Source organism: Manihot esculenta, chromosome 12, assembly GCF_001659605.2.
Source record: "Manihot esculenta cultivar AM560-2 chromosome 12, M.esculenta_v8, whole genome shotgun sequence".
Taxonomy (NCBI): Eukaryota; Viridiplantae; Streptophyta; class Magnoliopsida; order Malpighiales; family Euphorbiaceae; genus Manihot; species Manihot esculenta.
In genome coordinates, this window is record NC_035172.2 from 477,504 (window position 1) to 498,102 (window position 20,599).

A 20,599-nucleotide genomic window follows, 5' to 3' on the forward strand; every position below is an offset into this window, starting at 1 on the left:
TTATGTTAATGTTTTGATCATGTATGGAATTTTAGCAGGTATCAGGATGTATGTTAGGCTTGCTACGGGTCCCGGCGGCCTTAAGCCGATCTAGATCCTAACGCCGGTAGCGGTCCTATTTCCGGCTCGTTACATCCTATGCCAGAATAGTATAAATAATTTATTCTATATTGAATTAAGAAATCCTATTTCATATAAAATTTAGATTCATAATCTATACTGAAATACTATTTCATTACTTTTACTATTATTTTAATATAAATTAAATTAAAATTCAAGCATTATTATTCACGATTTGAAGAAAGTAACTTTATTTTTTTTATCGGCTAATTAATTTGAGTTTTAAATAAAATTATAATTTTTATTTGTAAATACTCTTATACTTAGATTTTTATTTTATTATTAAATTGAGTTAACTTAATTTTAATTTTATTTTCAATTAATGCTAATTATTACTTAGGAAGTAGTATCATAAATAAACTATGATCTTATTATTTAGGAAGTAATATCATAAATAAACTGTAATTAGTTTAAAACTATTTAAATTGAATTTTAATAATCAATCCTAATTCAAATTGAATTCAACTAATGTATTTATATTAAGAGGTTATTTTCATTACAATTTCACCATTATTCTAAGATAAATATAATATTAAAATTAAGATTCAAAATTCATCATCAATTCAGGTTAATCTACAATTTGAAGATAATTTTACAATCTAAAGAAAGTAATTCTCTACAATTTATATTTTTTGTAGTTATAATTTCTATTTGAAAATTTTCCTATCTAAATTTTTATTATATTATTAAATTGAGTTAATGTTATTTTTATTTTAATGTTACTTATTACTTTATATAAGAGAAAACATCATGAATAAGCTCCTAACTTATTTTTCTTAACTATAATTTATATCTCTATTAAATCTTAAATCAATAAAATATATATTAATCTGATATCCAATAAAAACAATAATACCCATTAATCTTGAAGATCCACGATTTACAAAATAAAATGGTAAAAGTATTTACCTGAAAACTTATAGAGAATGGAAATTTTATTATCTAAATCAATCATACAAAAATTGTCTTATATTTAGAAAGGAAGAAATTAACTATTTTTGTTTTTTATTTTTCACTTTCTCGATGTTTTTATTGAATAATTTTTTACTTATTTTAAATTTATTCTAACTATTTATTTTTATGATAAATATATGTTAGTTCTTATTAATCTCTATTACATTATATTTAAATCTTATTATTATCTATCTACATAGGACATATTTATATTTTCACTTTCTCTTTCTCTTTCTCTTTCTGTTCCAAGGTGAGAAATTATAACAATCTAATAAAAAAAAATAAGAGAGAATATAATTTGATTGAATAATTATTTATATCATTTTTAAATTTATATAATTGCATGCCTTTTTATTCAAATGTAACTTAAAACTCATTAAAAAAATAACAATCACAAATTCATATTTTTTATTTAAAGACAAAATTCATACGTCAAATTATTTTATTTATTATGAAATTAAATTTTAAAAATTAATCTGATATAATTAAAAATGAAAAATTAAATATTGATAAATATGGAGAGATTTAAATAATTATTTATATCATTTTTTAAAACATTTTTAGAGAAATTACATACAAGTCAATATCAATCAAATAATTGGATTTTACTGCTTTTCAATCTTTTAACCATTATGTACACTGTGAATTTATCTTAATTTTTTAATTTGTATATATAATTAAACTACCGTAATAACACAATTAATAAAGTGCAGATACCATTTCAAAAAAAATAAAAAATAAACTGCAGATAAAAAAAAAATCAAATTTAAAGAAAAAAAGAGTAAAATTTATTAGAAGGAAATTAACAACTAGATTAATTAGTAGTCATAGAAACTCTAGTGGCCACGATGATGAGATAGGCAAAACTGCTATGAGATGATCATGTAATGCATTGGTTGGATTTTGCTGCTAAAACCCTAATCATCGCCATCTGCATTATTCTTTCCTCCAAATTCTCTGCCTTCCGCTCCAGAAACTTCAAAATATCATGTAAACATTCCTCAGGTAAGTAATCAAGCCTTGTATTCCATGTTTCAAACACTCTCTTCTTCTTCTTCTTCTTCTTCTCCTCTTCGTGTTTGCAGCTTTCCTCCTTGGCCACCAAATCTTGATTCTTGTTATTTGCGTCCATAAACCCTAGCTGTAGATCGATGTTATCTTTATTAAGTATATATATATATTTGACGAGAATATCACCAACCTCCTTCTTATCTTCAGGCCACGTATCGATCTTCGTCCCATCTGGCTCAAAACAGATGAGGCATACTGGAACACCGCACAGCTTAGATAGTTCTTCTGCTTTCTTCTTTAAAGTTGTCTTCCTCTTGCAGAACATCACCTTGCTGCGAGACGTCGACATGTCGTTTGCGTTCATTCTCTGAATTTGGGCCCCTTTTTAGCTTAGAGAGTAAAATATGAGAAGAGAATTTATTTATATAACGATGCAGGATTAGAATTTAGAAGGTCTTTCATCTCTCATTTAATAAGGAAATAAAAACTAATTATATGGAAAATAAATAGAAAATGGGCTTTCGTTTAGCCCAAGGATTTTTTTCGTCCAATTCAATTTACCTAATTCTCAATTAATTTCAGGAAATTAAATTAAATATTAAATTATATGAGAAAAAAGATTTTATTTTTATTTTGGAAATGATAGAGAGATAAAATTTCAATAGAATTAGGAAAGCGAAATCCGTTTATGAAAAGAGATGCATAGCTTGCGTAATATATATATTATACTATTTATTTATTAATTATAAATATACATATATTATTTTTTATTATTCAAAAATTTAAATTTAAATATAATTTTTAATATTAAATATCCATACATATATATGCACTATTTTTATCATATAAAAATACTCATTATGACCAATTCACTTATTTTATAAAATATAAATAATTTATCGATTTATAAAATTAATTTAGGGTATAAAATATTTTAAATAATGAAAATTAAAGAGATGATATGGTTTAAATAAAAAGAAAGAATTTTATGATTATCAAAAAACGAAAAAAAGTTGAAGTATAACTAATAGAAAATGTAGCCAATATTTACTCCTTCACATAATTTTTTTTTATTTTATTTTTTTATATATATTTAAAAATATAATATTTTTTATTAAATTTTTAATTATATCTATTTTAAAATATAATAAATTTTATTAAGTATTAAAAAATATTTTTAAAAACTTTTTGAAAATAAAATAATATAAAATTTTAATTTTTCAATAGTATTTCGGTTGAAATTTAAAATTTTGAAATCGAAGAGTTTAAAAAGATAAAATAAATTTTTTGTAAAATGAATTTTAAACATTTTAAAATATATATTTTGAAAATAAATTTTAAAATTATCAAAGTTTCCAGATTCAGTAATAAAAAGCCCTCAACTTGATTATCAGATAAATTTTTTCTCTTCTTTTGAATATAAGTGAGTTTAAGACACTATTGATAAATTTCACTTTGCTCTTCTATAATTTCCTTAGAAATTTATGAGTTTTGCTTTTATTTTGAAGAATTAAGTTTGTTTTTTCAAGGATTTTGGCCATGAGACTCTTCGGCACTAATCCTTTTCTCCGCCTCAAATTCTTTCCTATTGTGTTGTGCTTTCTCCAAAAAGGTGAGTTGGACTCTTATTTTCTTTTTGATTTTGAGAAGTTTATAAATTGTTTTAAGCGTTTTCATTACATGTAAATGGTTGAATTTTAAGTTTAAAGAAAAATTCAAGGGTAGGATGAGTTTATTTGATTTGATGGTTCTGTTGAATGCAGGTTGAAGTTTAAGTTAGTTCTAAGTATTTCCTTGTGTTTTTGAGTTGTAAATATATGATTGTGAGTTGTTGCACGTGAGTTTAAGTTTTAAGTTAGTTTTAAGTGTTTCCTTGTGTTTTTTAATTGTAAATATATGATTGTTTAAATGTATGGTTGTGAGTTATTGCACGTGAATTTGAGTATATTTTGAAGATTATCGACTAAAATAAAATAAAATTTTATATTGTATAAGAACCTAGGATTCTTCGCTGAACCTGTATGTGAAGGCTGTCTTTTGATCATAAATTAATCACATCTGTTCAATCCTCAACGACGAAGGAAACTAGCGGAATCCACACCCACGTGGCAAAGGTTTTGTGTATCCACTATTTTTCCTTTTAATTATTTTTTACTTTTAATTTCAATATATATATATATATATATATTACTCTTGAAAATTTATAACTTGGGGTTTTAACTTTTATCCATATATTTTTTGCTAGATTAATCCATATATTTTTTTAATTTTTTATTTACTCTAAGCTTCTTAATTTAGTTCAATTATTTTAAATTAAATTAATTATTTTTCAATATATTTAACTTTTAAATAATTAAACTCAAATTAAAATTTCTAAAATAATTTAAATAAAAAATAATTAAATAAAATTTGCATTGTGCCATTAGTATTTCAAATCATATCTCCACATTGAATGAGAGGGAGAGATTGGAAAAAAATACTTCTTTTCTTTTTTTTTTCCTCTCTTTTTCTTTTTCCTACTATGATAGTCTACTTAGTTTCCGTCCTTTCTGTATTATTCTCGTCACTCTGTCTCCCCTGACGGTCCACTTCAAGTTCAAGCTCCTTCTTTGCTAAGTTGAACTGAATACCCCACTACCCTCTTTCATTGTTGCTTCCCATCACTTGCTTCCTGTGTACTCCTCTTTCTCACTATATGAACTCACCATAACCATAAACAATCAAAGACATTGCTCCCTCACTGATCAGTGATCACTGCAATTTTGAGTTTCAAGCTTTCTGATCTTCCCATTAATCGAATCTCTTGGTGGGTTTATGTTGTGCACTTCTTGATCATCTTTTCTGACATTGATTTTCAATTTTAATTTGATTATCAGTTTTCTTTCTTTCCTTCTCCGGTTGGGGAGAGAGAAATTGGTTTGGTTTTACGTTGGTTCGGTTGTTTGAATTTTCATTAATGCCGTGTTCGTTGATCATTCAGCTGCCATGGAACCTGTTTACATGGACATCGATGATACCCAGCAACTTGCTGCAGATCCACTACCATTTGCTAGAAGGTAAAATTCATTGTTTGTCTTTCTAATTATCCATTATTGAATGCCATCGATATAAGCAACATAGAAAAGAAAGATTATTTCGCCTCTGATTGCTGTATCCTTGCAATTCTGGCCTTTTTTATTTGATCAGGTTCATATATATTGGTTTGAGGCGTTAATTATGTTGAGTCTTTGCAGCTATCAACTAGAGGCACTGGAGAAGGCATTAGAGCAGAACACGGTGCTGTTCTTGGAGACTGGTTCCGGCAAGACTCTCGTTGCCATTATGCTTCTGCGTAGTTATGCATATCTTATTCGCAAGCCTTCACCTTCCATTGCTGTTTTCTTGGTTCCCCGTGTTGTTCTGGTCCAACAAGTATGCTAAATTTGCTTGCCTCTCTCTCTCTCTCTTTTCGGTTTTTCCACATAAATGTCTTAGGTTGTCAAACATACATCCTTTATGCTTAACTGTATAATTGTCTCTCAGAAGGTAGACGTGGGTGTTGAAGAAGAACCTTTTAGTGATTTCACTTCTTATTCAAATTTGATAATTTGTGCTGCTAGAACGATGGTTTGAAGTTGCTAGATTTGTTAGGTCAGGTACTGAAGATGGAAATTTCCAATTTCAAAGAGTTCTAATACGTGGTTTTGAAAATGCTAGATATTGTGCTTAAGTAAATTTTGAAAATAGAAGCTTGTTTTTAACAATTTATTGAAATTGGTTGAATTTTCAGGTATAAAAGCACTTACATTTTCTATTGTATTTTGGTTACTGGGGGCGAAGTTGGACACATTTTATGTTGGTAGGGAATACTGAAGGGACGAAAAGAAAGAAAGAAAGAAAAAAAAAAAGAACACCCTCCTGTACAGAATTGTATGCCAATAGATAAATGTATAACTAACAAGTAAAAAAACACTGAACCATGTTGCCTGTACAAATTCTATGGCAGTTTTAGATTGGGAAGTGAGGCACGATTGCTGAATCTAAATTTTGAAAGAGTAATTTATTCTCACTCTTAATCAATTTTGTTCTTCTGTGTTTAATAATTACTAGCAAGCCGAAGCTGTGGAAATGCACACTGACCTCGTCGTAGGTAAGTACTGGGGAGAAATGGGAGTTGACTTCTGGGATGCTGCTACTTGGGAGGAACATTTGGAAAAACATGAGGTAGTGTTTTCTAGATTTATATTATACCAATTAACCTGGGGAGCAATGCTAGTATTTGACTTGGGAGTTGGGAACCTCAAACATTGATTCTGTCGTCTTGGATTGGATTTTTCTCTTTTCCTATGTAATGATTTGCTTTGGATATGCCCTGTACTTTTCTATCTTTGATTTTGTCCTATTGGACAATTTCTTGGTTCTAAAGTCTCATTCCTTCCAAATCTCTTGTCAACCAGGCTACTGTTTGTGTTATCTGAAATCCAGTTCAGACATATGATGTGCTATAACTGTCAAAAACAGTTCTAAATAATGTTTTTAAAGTTATTGATTGGGTTGCTGATGATTGTTATGGATGATTAGTGCTGGGTGTGGGTTATACATAAATCACATGGTTATAATCTTCATAGTATCTCTTTTACTGCTTCTATGTGGATAATTTGTGACTATGCTCCAGTTATTTCATATATGTACTTTGGGCTTTTAGAACATGGAATCATTCATAATTCATTCAGCAAAGCGAGCCATATAGTCTATACTAAGACTTCTTAAAAACCTTTAGTCCTCTTTTTATAATATCTAGTTACACCTCTACTTCAAGAAATTGTGATGGTTGTTGATTCTAATTTTATTTAAATTTTAATATAAATATTATTGTCATATTGTGAGTTCTATTTGGGAAGTGGTTAATGACTACATGCTTGCGATATGGTCCTCGTTTTGACGGCAACTTGTATAATTTGTAACATTGCCTTTGAGTGGTATATATACTAGAACCGACATTTTTTAATTTAATACATTTTCAGGTGCTTGTGATGACACCTCAGATTTTGCTCAATGGCTTGAAGCATTGCTTTTTGAAGTTAGACTTGATAAAGGTTTTGATATTTGATGAATGCCATCACGCAAGGGATAATCACCCTTATGCTTGTATTTTGACAGTGAGTTCTCTCTTTCTCTCTTTCTCTCTTTGTGCATATGCATGTGTGTCTTTTATTTTTTTATCAGACATAATGATTCACTGTGATTAACTAATAATTTCCTTGTGATGGTATATTTTCTTTTTCACCCTATCCTCCCAGGGAGAGATTCATTACTGTTATTACGAAGTCACCTGCTCCAATAAAAAATTGTTCTCCAGTTGCCTCTCCATTATGTTATATAAAATATGATTGGTTTTTAGCATGATTCTTCTTCATTTTCAACTTAATTTGGAATAAAGTGAAACATTTGTTCAATAAGGATAATTTTTGTAGCAGATGATTTTGTTAGCTGTTTTGCATGAGTGTTTATCTTATGCGCATTGATATGCAAGAAAGCATGTAGAGTATTCAGTTTGGAAACTTTACCTAATTGTGAGAAGTTATGTTGGATATATGGTGGAAGCATGCTGATTGATCTGTTTTTTATGCTCTGGAGTTCTGAATTTGCTATTTTGTCCTCCCTGGCTGATCTAGGAGCTGCATATTTTTGTCCCTTTTCCTTTTTTCCTATAGTGACAAGGTAGTGACTTTGGTCTGGATTAATGAAATATTGTTAAGATCTTATCAAAAGGTTGTAAGTAGGAAGAGAAATGAAAAAGAAATCAATATTTGCTTGTTAGGAATTTATCCATTGTCGTGAGTATCCAAATGCATGCTCTTTTGCAGATTCTTATAAGCAAATGAAAGCCATTTTCTAGCTAAAAGAAATTTAGAAGAAAATATGAATATGCATGCATAAATGTCACACACTCACACTAATCTAGGCTGTAATAATAACAATTGATATATTTAAAATGTAATTTTCCCAACATGGGATTTTTCAGAAACAAGATGGGTAGAAATTAGTATAAAAGAGTAGTATCAAAAGTGTTATGTCAATCCCTTGTAATTCATTTTCATGTATTTATTAAGGGGGGTGTCACCTCTGACATATTGATGTCTCCTCCTGCCACAGTTCAACTTGTCCTAAAGGCTCTTTAGGGGGGAGTGACTAGTTGGCCACCAGTGAGGACTGGGTCCAGCTGGCCACCGTAGGCCTATCGAGTCCCTGTGTTGTGCCTCCACCCTTGTAGGCGTTCCCCCCTGTCTGCAAGTGGTGTGAGGAAGGTAGTGACAAGGTAGTGACTTTGGTCTGGATTAATGAAATATTGTTAAGATCTTATCAAAAGGTTGTAAGTAGGAAGAGAAATGAAAAAGAAATCAATATTTGCTTGTTAGGAATTTATCCATTGTCGTGAGTATCCAAATGCATGCTTTTTTGCAGATTCCTATAAGCAAATGAAAGCCATTTTCTAGCTAAAAGAAATTTAGAAGAAAATATGAACATGCATGCATAAATATCACACACTCACACTAATCTAGGCTGTAATAATAATAATTGATATATTTCCATTTCATGGTTTTCTCAAAGTTCTTATGTATTGAACGTAATGGTATTCTTGCTGCCTAAAAATTGGAACTTATAACTCATTCAAAGTTACTGATACTTTTTACTTTGTGCCATCTGAAGATTGATGCTTCCTTCTCAATTAGAAGCAACTTATTGTTGCTTGTGTCTGGAACTAATATCCAGTTATTTAATTGACTACATCTGTAGGAATTCTATCACCGCCAGTTAAGCTGTGGTAATTTTAATCTTCCAAGGATATTTGGAATGACAGCTTCTCTAATTAAATCAAAGGGTATGCTTTTGCTACATATAATTATTTGACACTGTTTACATTTTATATCACTTGTCAAGTATGGCACTTTTAAATTTTGACCTTTTTTTCATCGTCTAGGTGCAAACTCAGAACAGGCTTATTGGCAAGAGATTTGTGAGCTTGAGAATATGATGCACTCAAAGGTTATTTTTCCTCCCTCCCCTTGTTAGGTTTCCTGCACAGAGTCATTTAGGTTAATGATACCTTAATTAAATTGATTTGTTTAGTTCATGATTTATATATGGACTGATACACAGACTGATTGTCAATAAGATATTTTATTCAAGATGCGTTGTGATTCTCCCTCTGTTCTCAAATGATAATTCCCTTCCCTATTTTTTTTTTCTACCCATAGTAAATTCTATCTTTTATTTTTTGAGCATTTAATAACTTTTATGGTGATGAAAATTTTGGAGTCTAAATTAATAGCAGTGATTTGTGTTTTTGGAAAAATATATCCTGAGCATAGCCATTAAAACGATCTCTTCCATGTGAGGTTAATTTATTGGGCCTACCTTTGTGGCTATATATTGGACCCAACAAATAGAAATAGGCTTCCCCCTTTTTTTTTGTGGCATTCGTGAGCTGCAAGAATAATTCTGTCCCCCTCAACTTCATGAGGGAAAAAAATCTGATAAACCAGTTCTACGTGTATTGACCATTATGTTGTTTTTTCATATAATTTGTTTTGGATTAATCTATAAATAATTTGTTCTATTATTGTTTTTATTTTGAAGGTGTATACATGTGTTAGTGAATCTGTACTCATGGAGTTTTTACCATTTTCAACCCCAAAGTTTAAATGTTACAATCACATGGACATCCCATGTGATTTATATGTGAGTTTGGCAGAAAAGTTGAAGATTTTGAAAGCAAAGGTGTGGCTTTGTTGTTTGGATTCAGTGACATATTGTAAAATTGGTTTATTCATCAAACTTATTGAAAAGGAGTGTATGACTTTCTAGTGTGAATACAAATTGAAGCAAATGGATCTCACTGATTCTATGGTGGAATCTACAATCAAGAACTTAACAAAGGTGCATTCTACATTGATATATTGTTTGGCTGAACTTGGTGTTTGGCTGGCTTTTAAGGTATTCTTTGGTCTCTAGAGTACAATAATCAGTTGGCATGACTACAATGTTATCAGTATGACCGGCATAATTTAGTTTACATTCTCTAACAGGCTGCACAGATCTTATCTTGTCGTGGAAGTAACTTTCCTTCATGGGATAAATTGGATGTGTTTGGGGAGAATATTGTTAAAGAGTTCAGTCTTGTAGCCTCACAGGAATTTGATAATTGTATTAAAACTGGTATTTATTTTTACTTTGATATAACTAGTGGGGATCTAGATAATTAAATTAGTGACTATTCTCTTACAGATTTTCTTTTCTTCCTTCAGCTATTGAACATCTAGGTCCAAAATGGTCTATTGGTGATAATGCTAAAATTGATGCAGATGCTGGGCTTTTGACTTCAAAAATATTTTGCCTCATTGATTCACTTCTTGAATACAGGTTAATTTGTATGCGCATTCAATTATCCATGTCAAATATGCTTAATTCTTTTTCGATCTCCCTTAGTACTATTTATATGTTTATTGTAAGATTCATAAAGTTTTCCATTGTCAAATCATTGTAATCCACCAAAATTGTACCTAAATACTATTGTAGTTTATGGTTCACATATTATTTCAAATTGAATGCACTTTTTCTGGTAAATCACTTGAAAGAAGTAAAGATGAAAGACAAGTGGAAAATCATAAGCGATTCATGCGGAACAAAGTAATGGGATATACTCACAATTTGTTGCATTGTCTCAAGTTGGGATGGAGTCTAGTAGGCTGTTAGTTTTTATACGTCCCCTTTCTATAGTAATTTCAAAGTTCTGTTTTATTAAATTAAGTTGATGAAATTTGTTTATATACATCATTAAATTCATCCAGTTAAATTTTTCACGGTGACATGTCAACCATTCACCTTAAGTATCAGCATGTTAAAGAAAGAAAGGTCATTTATATTTGATTATCAGTTATGGATGATGTGAGTTTAATTCATATCCTTTGGTCATGAGCTTACATGAAGGTTTTCCATTTTCTGTTTATTTAATTGGTCTTAAATGTTTCAAACTTTATGCTTATGAGATAATTTGACCTGAGACAATGAGTATTGTATATTTATATTGTTCATTGCAGTTAGTTGCCACTGGGGTCCAAAATGTTGCAAATAAATCCAATTTAGATGTTTTATTTGTTGGTTCAATTATTAATTATTTTGAGCTGATGGGTTACATATTTATTTAAATGCAGAGATTTAAAGGACATAAGATGCATAGTTTTTGTGGAAAGGGTCATCACAGCCATTGTCCTTAACTCTCTTCTCAATGAGCTGCTTCCAAGATATAATGGCTGGAAGAGTGAATATATAGCAGGAAATAACTTAGGGTTGCAAACACAGACAAGGAAAACACAGAATGAAATTGTGGAAGAATTTCGTAAAGGCAAGGTATATCAGTGTCTTATCACGTCCACAATAAACTGTTTAATACGTTTCTTTTTTCTTTTCGGGTGCGAAAGACAATACTACTTGGGTGATGAAACAGGTAAATATAGTCGTTGCGACCTCAATTCTTGAGGAAGGCTTAGACGTACCAAATTGCAACTTGGTGGTTAGATTTGATCCTTCAGCTACAGTTAGCAGTTTCATACAGTCCCGAGGTCGTGCTAGGATGCGCAATTCGGACTATTTGTTAATGGTGAAGAGGTAACTTGCCGCTGGCATTCTTTATGAATGTCAAGTTTCTAATTCTAGACCTGCAAATTATAAATCTCTAGATTCTTCCTTTTCTTGTTGACTACATTTAAAATTTATCTATTTATAAAGTCCTTTGATCTTTGTAGTGGGGATCGTTCTACATGTTCTCGACTGCAGAACTATCTTTCTAGTGGTCATATAATGAGAAAGGAGGCCATACGCCACGCCTCTGTTCCCTGTTCACCTCTTAAGTTCGAATTACATGATGATGAGTTTTATTGCATTGAAAGCACTGGAGCAGTTGTGACTCTGACCTCTAGTGTCAGTTTGATATATTTCTATTGCTCTCGACTTCCGTCTGATGGGTTAGTCACTAGTGCTCTTCACTGCTAATGTCACTAGGCTCTTCATTAATAATTAAACTTAATTATTATTCTTAATTTTGTTTGATAAATTATTTAACTTATTGAGTTACAAATGCGTGTATGTTCTTTAGGTATTTTAAACCTGCCCCAAGGTGTGTTATCATCAAGGAGAGGGAGATTTGCACATTGCATCTACCTAAGAGTTGTCCTATAGAGAATATTAGTTTACAAGGAAATGTTAAAACTTTAAAACAGAAAGCTTGCCTTGAAGCATGCAAGCAACTGCACAAGATTGGTGCTTTGACTGATTATCTTGTTCCTGATATTGTTATGGAAGAAGCTGTTGCTCAAGAAATTGGTAATTGCTATATTTAGTTTGTCTCTTATGCTTTCGAGAAATATTTCATTTTTTTTTCTGTATTCTCTCAGTTTTCTTTTGATTGATTGTTATCATACTGAGAATTGTTTTATGTTAATACTTTTACCATTGTCAATTGCACAGGGAAAGTTCCTTATGATGATGAACACCCTTTGTACTTCCCACCTGAGCTGGTCAGCCAAGGTTCAAAGGAGTCAAAAGGAACATACTACTGCTACTTAATTGAATTAAATGAGAATTTTGATTCTGACATTCCTGTATGTAATATTATACTTGTCATGGGAAGTGAACTGGAATCAGATATCTCAAGTCTGGATTTTGACTTAGAAGTTGATAGAGGACTAGTGACTATGAAATTAAAGTATATTGGAGAGCTTGATCTTACTCCAGAATTGGTAAGCAAGCTTTCTTCTTTTTGGTTAGGGGGATACTATCGAATTGTAAAGTATTCCAATCTTATTTCTATCTTCTTGGTTTTCCTTTTCTGGTTTACATTGCCAGGTCCTTATATGTAGGAAGTTTTTGATTGCTCTTGCCAAAGTTCTTATGTATGATAATGTAAATGAATTGGAAGAGATTATAAATGGTTTGCAGCTGAGGAAAGACCATGAAATTGATTATTTCCTGCTTCCATCCATGGGGTCATGCCAGAAACCTGCAATTGACTGGAACTCTGTTGTGTCTGTACTCTTCTCTTATGAAAATGCATGGGAGGATCATGTGAAGTGTCCTTTGAAGGAATCTGCACGTATTATGTGGACAAAAAATGGTCAGCTGTGCAAATGCATGCTTGAGAACTCTTTAGTCTCCACACCACATAATGGAAAAGTCTATTGCATTAGAGCCGTATTTGACCATTTGGATGGACGGTCACTTTTGAAGTTGAAGAATGGAGATTATATAACTTACAAGGAGTATTACAAAAATAAGTCAGTACTTTTATTCCCTTATGATATTTCCCTCCTTTTCTGTATTTTTGTTTTCATTTTTAGTTAAATTTTGGTTTTTGTTGCCAATCTAACATGATATTTCAGGCATAACATCGATCTGATTTTTGATCAAGAATTACTTCTTAGCGGACGACATATTTTTTCATTGCAGAATCACCTTCATGGATGCAGACAGCACAAGGGGAAAGGTTTTATAATTTCATTTTGTCACTTATCTTATTAATATGAGGAAAATGTGCATGATGATTATGTAATGATCTTATATTCTCACTTCATCTTTTTGGCTATGAACCTAGCACCTGTGTGCAGATGTGGATTTTCAGTGTCATACTCAATATTGTCCCAGGGGGAGAAGCAAACTATTTATTCAAAGATTTCAACTATGTTTTCAGTTGTTTGCTCTTCTTCTCTGCCCTTATCTGAAAATAAAAATTATCTGCAATTGAGCACTTCTCAACTGCTTCCTTGGGCCTAATATTTTTTCATTCATCTGCAATTGACGATCTAGCATTTATATTTTCTCATTCAGTTATCATTTATTTTAAGTTTTAGAGTATCATCCAGTGTTGTGATCTTTAAGTGTTTTCTTCCTAGAAAACTCAGGAGAAAGTTGAGTCCTGTTTTTCTTGTTATCTATAATATATATCAGGCTCAATTGTGTTTTCCTCTTGTTTTTGGTTTTCCTTGATATTTTGAGCAAAAGATTTAACAAACTGCCTTAGGTCTGTTAGTTGTTGGTCTTTCTATTGATGTCAGAGTGGTAAAAATACCTGTTATTGCTGGTTACATTCAATTTGGTGTTTCACTTGTGGAGCTGCAAGCAGGCCCTTAAGGTTGCTTTTGGGTAGGCAATATTAATATAAGGATTTGAACTTTTAACTTTGAATATATTCAATAAGAAAAAGTTTTAGTTCAAACTACATAAATAAATTTTGTAACTGATAAAAAATGAGAACATAACCTTTTGTTGTCCAAATTCAGTGTTCAAAATAAACCTCTTTTGTTAGTATTTCAATTTCATTCTTAAATAGCATTCACAATTTCTTTCTTAAATAATATTCCTTCCCCAAAAGCAACGGCAATTCGAGTTCTATTTTCTTAGATATGCCCACCTACTATTTTGTTTTTATCATTATACTGTAATTGTTTTTATTATTTTGTTTTTTCTTGCTGCAGATTCACAAAATGCATTTGTTGAGTTGCCCCCTGAACTCTGTTGCATTAAAATGTCACCTATATCCCTAAGTACTTTCTACTCGTTTACATTTGTTCCATCAATCATGCATCGACTGGAGTCTTTGCTCATTGCTGTCAACTTGAAAAAGATGCTTTCGGATCATTGCATGCAAAATGTCTATATTCCAACAATGAAGGTATTTGTTCTGCTTCACCAGATTTGAAATAAGCCTTAATCCCTGCCAAACAAATTCTTCACAGCTGCTATACTCTACTGGAACAGTATTTATATTATCTACGAAAAGAGATGCACTATGAAAATATCATATTTGTGCTACAGCTCCACATTCCACAATCTTTTAATTGCAAATGCATCTATAATATAAGATGTAAAGTTGTTACACTATTACTGTACTTTAGCCAATGCAGCCAAGACAGATTATTGTGTTTCCTTAGTTGGGTATCTGTGTGGCACATGCATAAAAGATATTTATGTATGATTTCCATTCTAGCAATGCTATAGGAGATGCTTAATACTTAGGGATATTTATGTATGATTTAATATAAGATATTTTTATGTTTTATTGATTGCTTTTTTGTCCAGCAATTTTCAGTAGAAAATATGCTGCTTGGTTTTGATTTTGACTTGATCAGATGATAGCCAATCAGTTTTGGTAGAGTGCAGTGCTTATTTTCCGCTCTTTTTTTCTCCCATCTCTAATTCATGTCTCGTTTTAAATATTTGTTTGGATTTGTGCTAACCCAACTTTATATGGTAGGTTTTGGAAGCAATTACCACAAAAAAGTGTCAAGAGAAATTTCATTTGGAATCACTGGAGACTCTCGGAGATTCTTTTCTTAAATATGCTGCTAGTCAGCAGCTATTCAAAACATATCAAAGTCATCATGAGGGCCTTCTCAGTATTAAGAAGGACAAACTCATCAGTAATGCTACACTTTGTAAATTAGGATGTGACTGCAAACTTCCGGTAATCTTTTCTTCTAAATACTGGTCTTGTTTTCCACTTCAATAACTTTCTTCCTATGCCTTCTAATGCATTATTCTACTTTCTGTAGCATGACATCAAAAAATGAATTTATGGAAATACCTTTGTTAGATATAATCTGGCATTATGTTTCAATATCCAAGTAATTCAAAACTCTGCATCAATTATCCTTCTCAATTGCAGGGATTCATCCGCAATGAGTCTTTTGATCCTAAAAACTGGATGATTCCTGGTGATACTTCTGGAAGTTATTCATTAAGTCTGGAGTTTCTCTCCAATACAAGGAGTATATACAGCACAGGAAGAAGAAAGTTAAAAAGGAAGATTATTGCTGATGTTGTTGAGGCACTTATTGGTGCCTACCTCAGTGCAGGTGGTGAAATTGCTGCCTTACTATTTCTGAATTGGCTAGGCATAAAGGTAGATTTTTTTAATACACCATATGAGCCACAATTCAAAGTGAACCCAGAGAAGTACATTAACATCCACGGCTTAGAGTCGCTGTTGAACTACTCTTTTAAAAATCATTATCTCTTATTGGAAGCACTTACTCATGGTTCTTACATGCTTCCTGAAATTCCAAGATGTTATCAGGTATTTATAGTCCCAGTTGTGATCACATTTCTGCCATTTATGTTATTGTGTTGCGATAGAATATAATAGCTTTTTATTTCAGTATAAATTGGTTATCTATATTGTTTCTTTATCATATATTCTTGTAGGCAATTTCTCTTTCCAGTGATTGCTTGAATTTCTGTAGATGTTTTTAGTAAATTCTACATATCATCGATCTAAAATTCAGCTGTAATGCCTTTAATGGTTACCCAGCGGTTGGAATTTCTTGGAGACTCAGTGTTAGACTACCTTATCACAGTGCATTTGTATGGGAAGTATCCTGGGTTGTCGCCGGGACTTTTAACTGACATGAGATCTGCTTCTGTCAACAATGACTGCTATGCCATTTCAGCTGTTAGGAAAGGATTGCATAAACATATCCTCCATCTATCTCAAAAACTTCACCAGGATATAGTTGTCACAGTAAAAAATCTCGAGAATTATTCTTCGGAATCAACTTTTGGATGGGAGTCCGAAGTTTCTTTTCCCAAGGTCAGCTGATAGCATTGCTGTATTTAGTTTGTTATATATTAATGGCCTTGACATGTATCCAATTTTTTCCCAACAGGTTCTTGGAGATGTGATTGAATCTCTAGCAGGAGCTATTTTTGTTGATTCTGGATACAACAAAGAGGTGGTTTTTCAGAGCATAAGGCCGCTTTTGGAGCCTTTGGTCACTCCAGATACACTTAAATTGCATCCTGTGAGAGAACTTAATGAATTATGTCAAGTGCAACATTTTGAAAAGAGAAAAGCTGTCCCTTCCAGCATCAATGGCACGTCATCTGTCACTGTTGAGGTTGGAGCTCATGGGTTAACTTTTAAACACACATCTTCAGCTGCTGACAAGAAAACAGCTAAAAAATTAGCTTCCAAAGAGGTTTTGAAGGCCTTGAAAGATAGATTCAACATCTAGAGCGAGTTAGATTGGTATCCCACTTGGTATTCTTAAAAAAAAAAAACAATAGGGAAATCGGAATAGTCAATTATTGTGTACTAATTTCCTTACTATTTTTGTTTCTATAATCACAATTCACAAGTATATTTAATTTATTAAATTATAATCTTAACACATATGAGAGTAAAATATTTAATTTCACTTAATAGTAATATATATAAAAAAATTAATACAATCATTTTCTATTTATTTAATATTCATTCAGAATCAAACTCAATTTTATTATTTTAAAAATTAATTTAAATACAATGCAAATTTTTTAAAAAATTATTGTTATATATAATAAACAAATTGAATAATTTAAATGTAAATATATTAGATACGAATAATTATATTAATGATAAATTATAGTTTACTCTTTGATTTAATAAAATTTTTATTTTTAATTTTTATATTTTTAAAAATTTATAATTTAATAATTAATAATTAAAAATATTAAAATTAAAGTTAATTTATCGCTAAATTTTATAAAAAAAAATTAAAATAAAGTTAAAAAATCAATCAAACATGATTGTTAAAAATTGGATTACAAAAATCAATTAAATCATAATTGTTAAAAATCAAATCGAATCCATCGGTCGAATTGATTTAATTAATAATTAGAGCATAGTTTAATTTAATTTAAGATATTAATTTTTTGTTTGGTATAATTGAATCAACTCTATGCAAATTGACCAAGTTTTAATTTGTTCAAATTGATAAACTGGATAGTTTGAATTCAATTTTTAAAATCAAGCCATTCTCAATTAAATAAAGAAATACTAGCTTTTAATAAGAATTAAACCCACACTCAATATGTTTTCTTAAATAATTGAATCAATTATTTTACTATAATATAGTTTCACTTAAAATATATATATGATACAGATTAATTTAATTTTCAATATTCTGATGTATTTACAAATATTTATAATATTTAAAGATTAATTTATAAAAATATAAGAAGTTTTTTTATAAATAATAATAATATTAAAAATTGAATCATCATAAAATGTGAAATTTATTTATAAATTTTATAATTATTTAGAGATTAATTTATAAAACTAAAACAACTTATTCTAAAACATTACTTACAAATTCAATTGTAAAATATAAAGATTTAGAGCCAATTTTAAAATTTTATCTTTAAATAATTATAAAATAAAACGATCATTATAATAATTTTATTGTAAATTTAATAAAATCTTAGGATTATATTATTTTATAATAAAAATATATATTAAAAAGTATTTTAATCATTTTTATTAAAAGTAACGGTATGTTAACTGATTTTGATAATGGAATTTAATTTATAATTTTTTTTCAAATATCAATAATTTATAAATTTTAAAGAATATAGAGATTAAAATAAATATTTTATTAAATTAAATAGATTAAGTTGTAGTGTACCTTTATATAATTTTTTTTTCAACTAAAAGAGTATGTATTGCACTCCAAATATATATATTTTTTTAACCTTTTTAGAAAAATTACATACAAGTCAATATCAATCAAATAATTAGATTTTACTGCTTTTCAATCTTTTAACCATCTCAAGAAGATGTACACTGTGAATTTATCATAATTTTTTAATTTGTATATATAATTAAACTACCATAATAACACAATTAATAAAAATCAAATTTAAAGAAAAAAAAGGGTAAAATTTAATAGAAAGAAATTAACAACTAGATTAATTAGTAGTCATAGAAACTCTAGTGGCCGCGATGATGAGATAGGCAAAAGAGATGATCATGTAATGCATTGGTTGGATTTTGCTGCTAAAACCCTAATCATCGCCATCTGCATTATTCTTTCCTCCAAAATCTCTGCCTTCTGCTCCAGAAACTTCAAAATATCATGTAAAGATTCCTCAGGTAAGTAATCAAGCCTTGTATTCCATGTTTCAAACATTTTCTTCTTCTCCTCTTCGTGTTCGCAGCTTTCCTCCTTGGCCACCAAATCTTGATTCTTGTTATTTGCGTCCATAAACCCTAACTGTAGATCGATGTTATCTTTATTAAGTATATATATATATTTGACGAGAATATCATCAACCTCCTTCTTATCTTCAGGCCATGTATCGATCTTCGTCCCATCTGGCTCAAAACAGATGAGGCACACTGGAACACCGCATAGCTTAGATAGTTCTTCTGCTTTCTTCTTTAAAGTTGTCTTCCTCTTGCAGAACATCACCTTGCTGCGAGACGTCGACATGTCGTTTGCGTTCATTCTCTGAATTTGGGCCCCTTTTTAGCTTAGAGAGTAAAATATGAGAAGAGAATTTATTTATATAACGATGCAGGATTAGAATTTAGAAGGTCTTTCATCTCTCATTTAATAAGGAAATAAAAACTAATTATATGGAAAATAAATAGAAAATGGGCTTTCGATTAGCCCAAGGATTTTTTCGTCCAATTCAATATACCTAATTCTCAATTAATTTCAGGAAATTAAATTAAATATTAAATTATATGAGAAAAGGATTTTATTTTTATTTTGGAAATGATAGAGAGATAAAATTTCAATAGAATTAGGAAAGCGAAATCCGTTTATGAAAAGGGATGCATAGCTTGCGTAACATATATATTATACTATTTATTTATTAATTATAAATATGCATATATTATTTTTTTATTATTAAAAATAAAAAATTAAATATAATTTTTAATATTAAATATCTATATATATATATATATACACACTATTTTTATCATATAAAAATACTCATTATGACCAATTCACTTATTTTTGCATTTATTTTTTTTGTAAATATAAATAATTTATTGATTTATAAAATTAATTTAGGGTATAAACTATTTTAAATAATGAAAATTAAAGAGATGATATGGTTTAAATAAAAAACAGAATTTTATGATTATCAAAAAAACGAAAAAAGATGAGTATAACTAATTGAAAATGTAGCCAATATTTATTCCGTCACATATTTTTTTTATTTTATTTTTTATATATAATTAAAACTTTAATAATCATATTATTTTTTATATATATTTAAAAATATAATATTTTTTATTAAAATTTTAATTATATCTGTTTAAAAATAATAAATTTTATTAAATATTAAAAGATATTTTTAAAAATATTTTGAAAATAAGATAATGTGATATCCGGTTAAAATCCAACTCGGAAACTTTAATTTTTTAATAGAATTTCTATTAAAATTTAAAATTTTAAAAAAGTAAAATAAATTTTTTATAAAATAAATTTTAAATATTTTAAAATGTGTTTAAAAAAAATAAATTATCAAGGTTTGACCATAAAATACAAGTTGGCAGATTCGGTTATAAAAAGCCCTCAACTCGATTGTGAGAGGAGTTTTTTCTCTTCTTTTGAGCAGAAGTGAGTCTAAGACACTCTTGATAATTTTCAGTTTGCTCTTCCATAAATTCCTTAGAAATTCATGAGTTTTGCCTTTGTTTTGAAAA

At 29.6% G+C, this 20,599-nt stretch overlaps 3 protein-coding genes across 5 annotated transcripts; 1 reads left to right on the forward strand and 2 right to left on the reverse strand.

Moving 5' to 3' along the window:
• Positions 1–1,954: 1,954 nt before the first annotated feature.
• Positions 1,955–2,434, reverse strand: LOC122721363 (agamous-like MADS-box protein AGL103). The gene has a single exon (XM_043948935.1). It carries the CDS (start codon positions 2,432–2,434, stop codon positions 1,955–1,957), a length of 480 nt encoding a protein of 159 aa, XP_043804870.1.
• A 2,178-nt stretch (positions 2,435–4,612) lies between these two features.
• On the forward strand, positions 4,613–17,274 carry LOC110627338 (endoribonuclease Dicer homolog 2). 3 transcript variants are annotated; one of them, XM_043962264.1, is made up of 23 exons: positions 4,615–4,891; positions 5,066–5,141; positions 5,319–5,496; positions 6,175–6,288; positions 7,089–7,223; positions 8,863–8,947; positions 9,047–9,111; positions 9,706–9,846; positions 9,934–10,062; positions 10,155–10,284; positions 10,374–10,488; positions 11,280–11,475; positions 11,573–11,733; positions 11,871–12,089; positions 12,221–12,447; positions 12,592–12,863; positions 12,970–13,397; positions 13,503–13,606; positions 14,595–14,791; positions 15,374–15,583; positions 15,785–16,195; positions 16,430–16,708; positions 16,785–17,274. In XM_043962264.1, the coding sequence occupies exons 2-23, from the start codon at positions 5,071–5,073 to the stop codon at positions 17,130–17,132; spliced, it is 4,215 nt and encodes a 1,404-aa protein (XP_043818199.1). In that variant the 5' UTR covers positions 4,615–4,891; positions 5,066–5,070; the 3' UTR covers positions 17,133–17,274. The 3 variants fall into 3 exon arrangements, with proteins under 3 accessions (XP_043818201.1, XP_043818199.1, XP_043818200.1); XM_043962265.1 differs by having other exon boundaries at positions 13,063–13,397; XM_043962266.1 differs by lacking the exon at positions 16,785–17,274 and having other exon boundaries at positions 4,613–4,891; positions 16,324–16,650.
• Positions 17,275–18,905: 1,631 nt separating this feature from the next.
• Positions 18,906–19,370, reverse strand: LOC110627340 (agamous-like MADS-box protein AGL103). The gene has a single exon (XM_021773611.2). It carries the CDS (start codon positions 19,368–19,370, stop codon positions 18,906–18,908), a length of 465 nt encoding a protein of 154 aa, XP_021629303.2.
• Between the last annotated feature and the right edge of the window lie 1,229 nt (positions 19,371–20,599).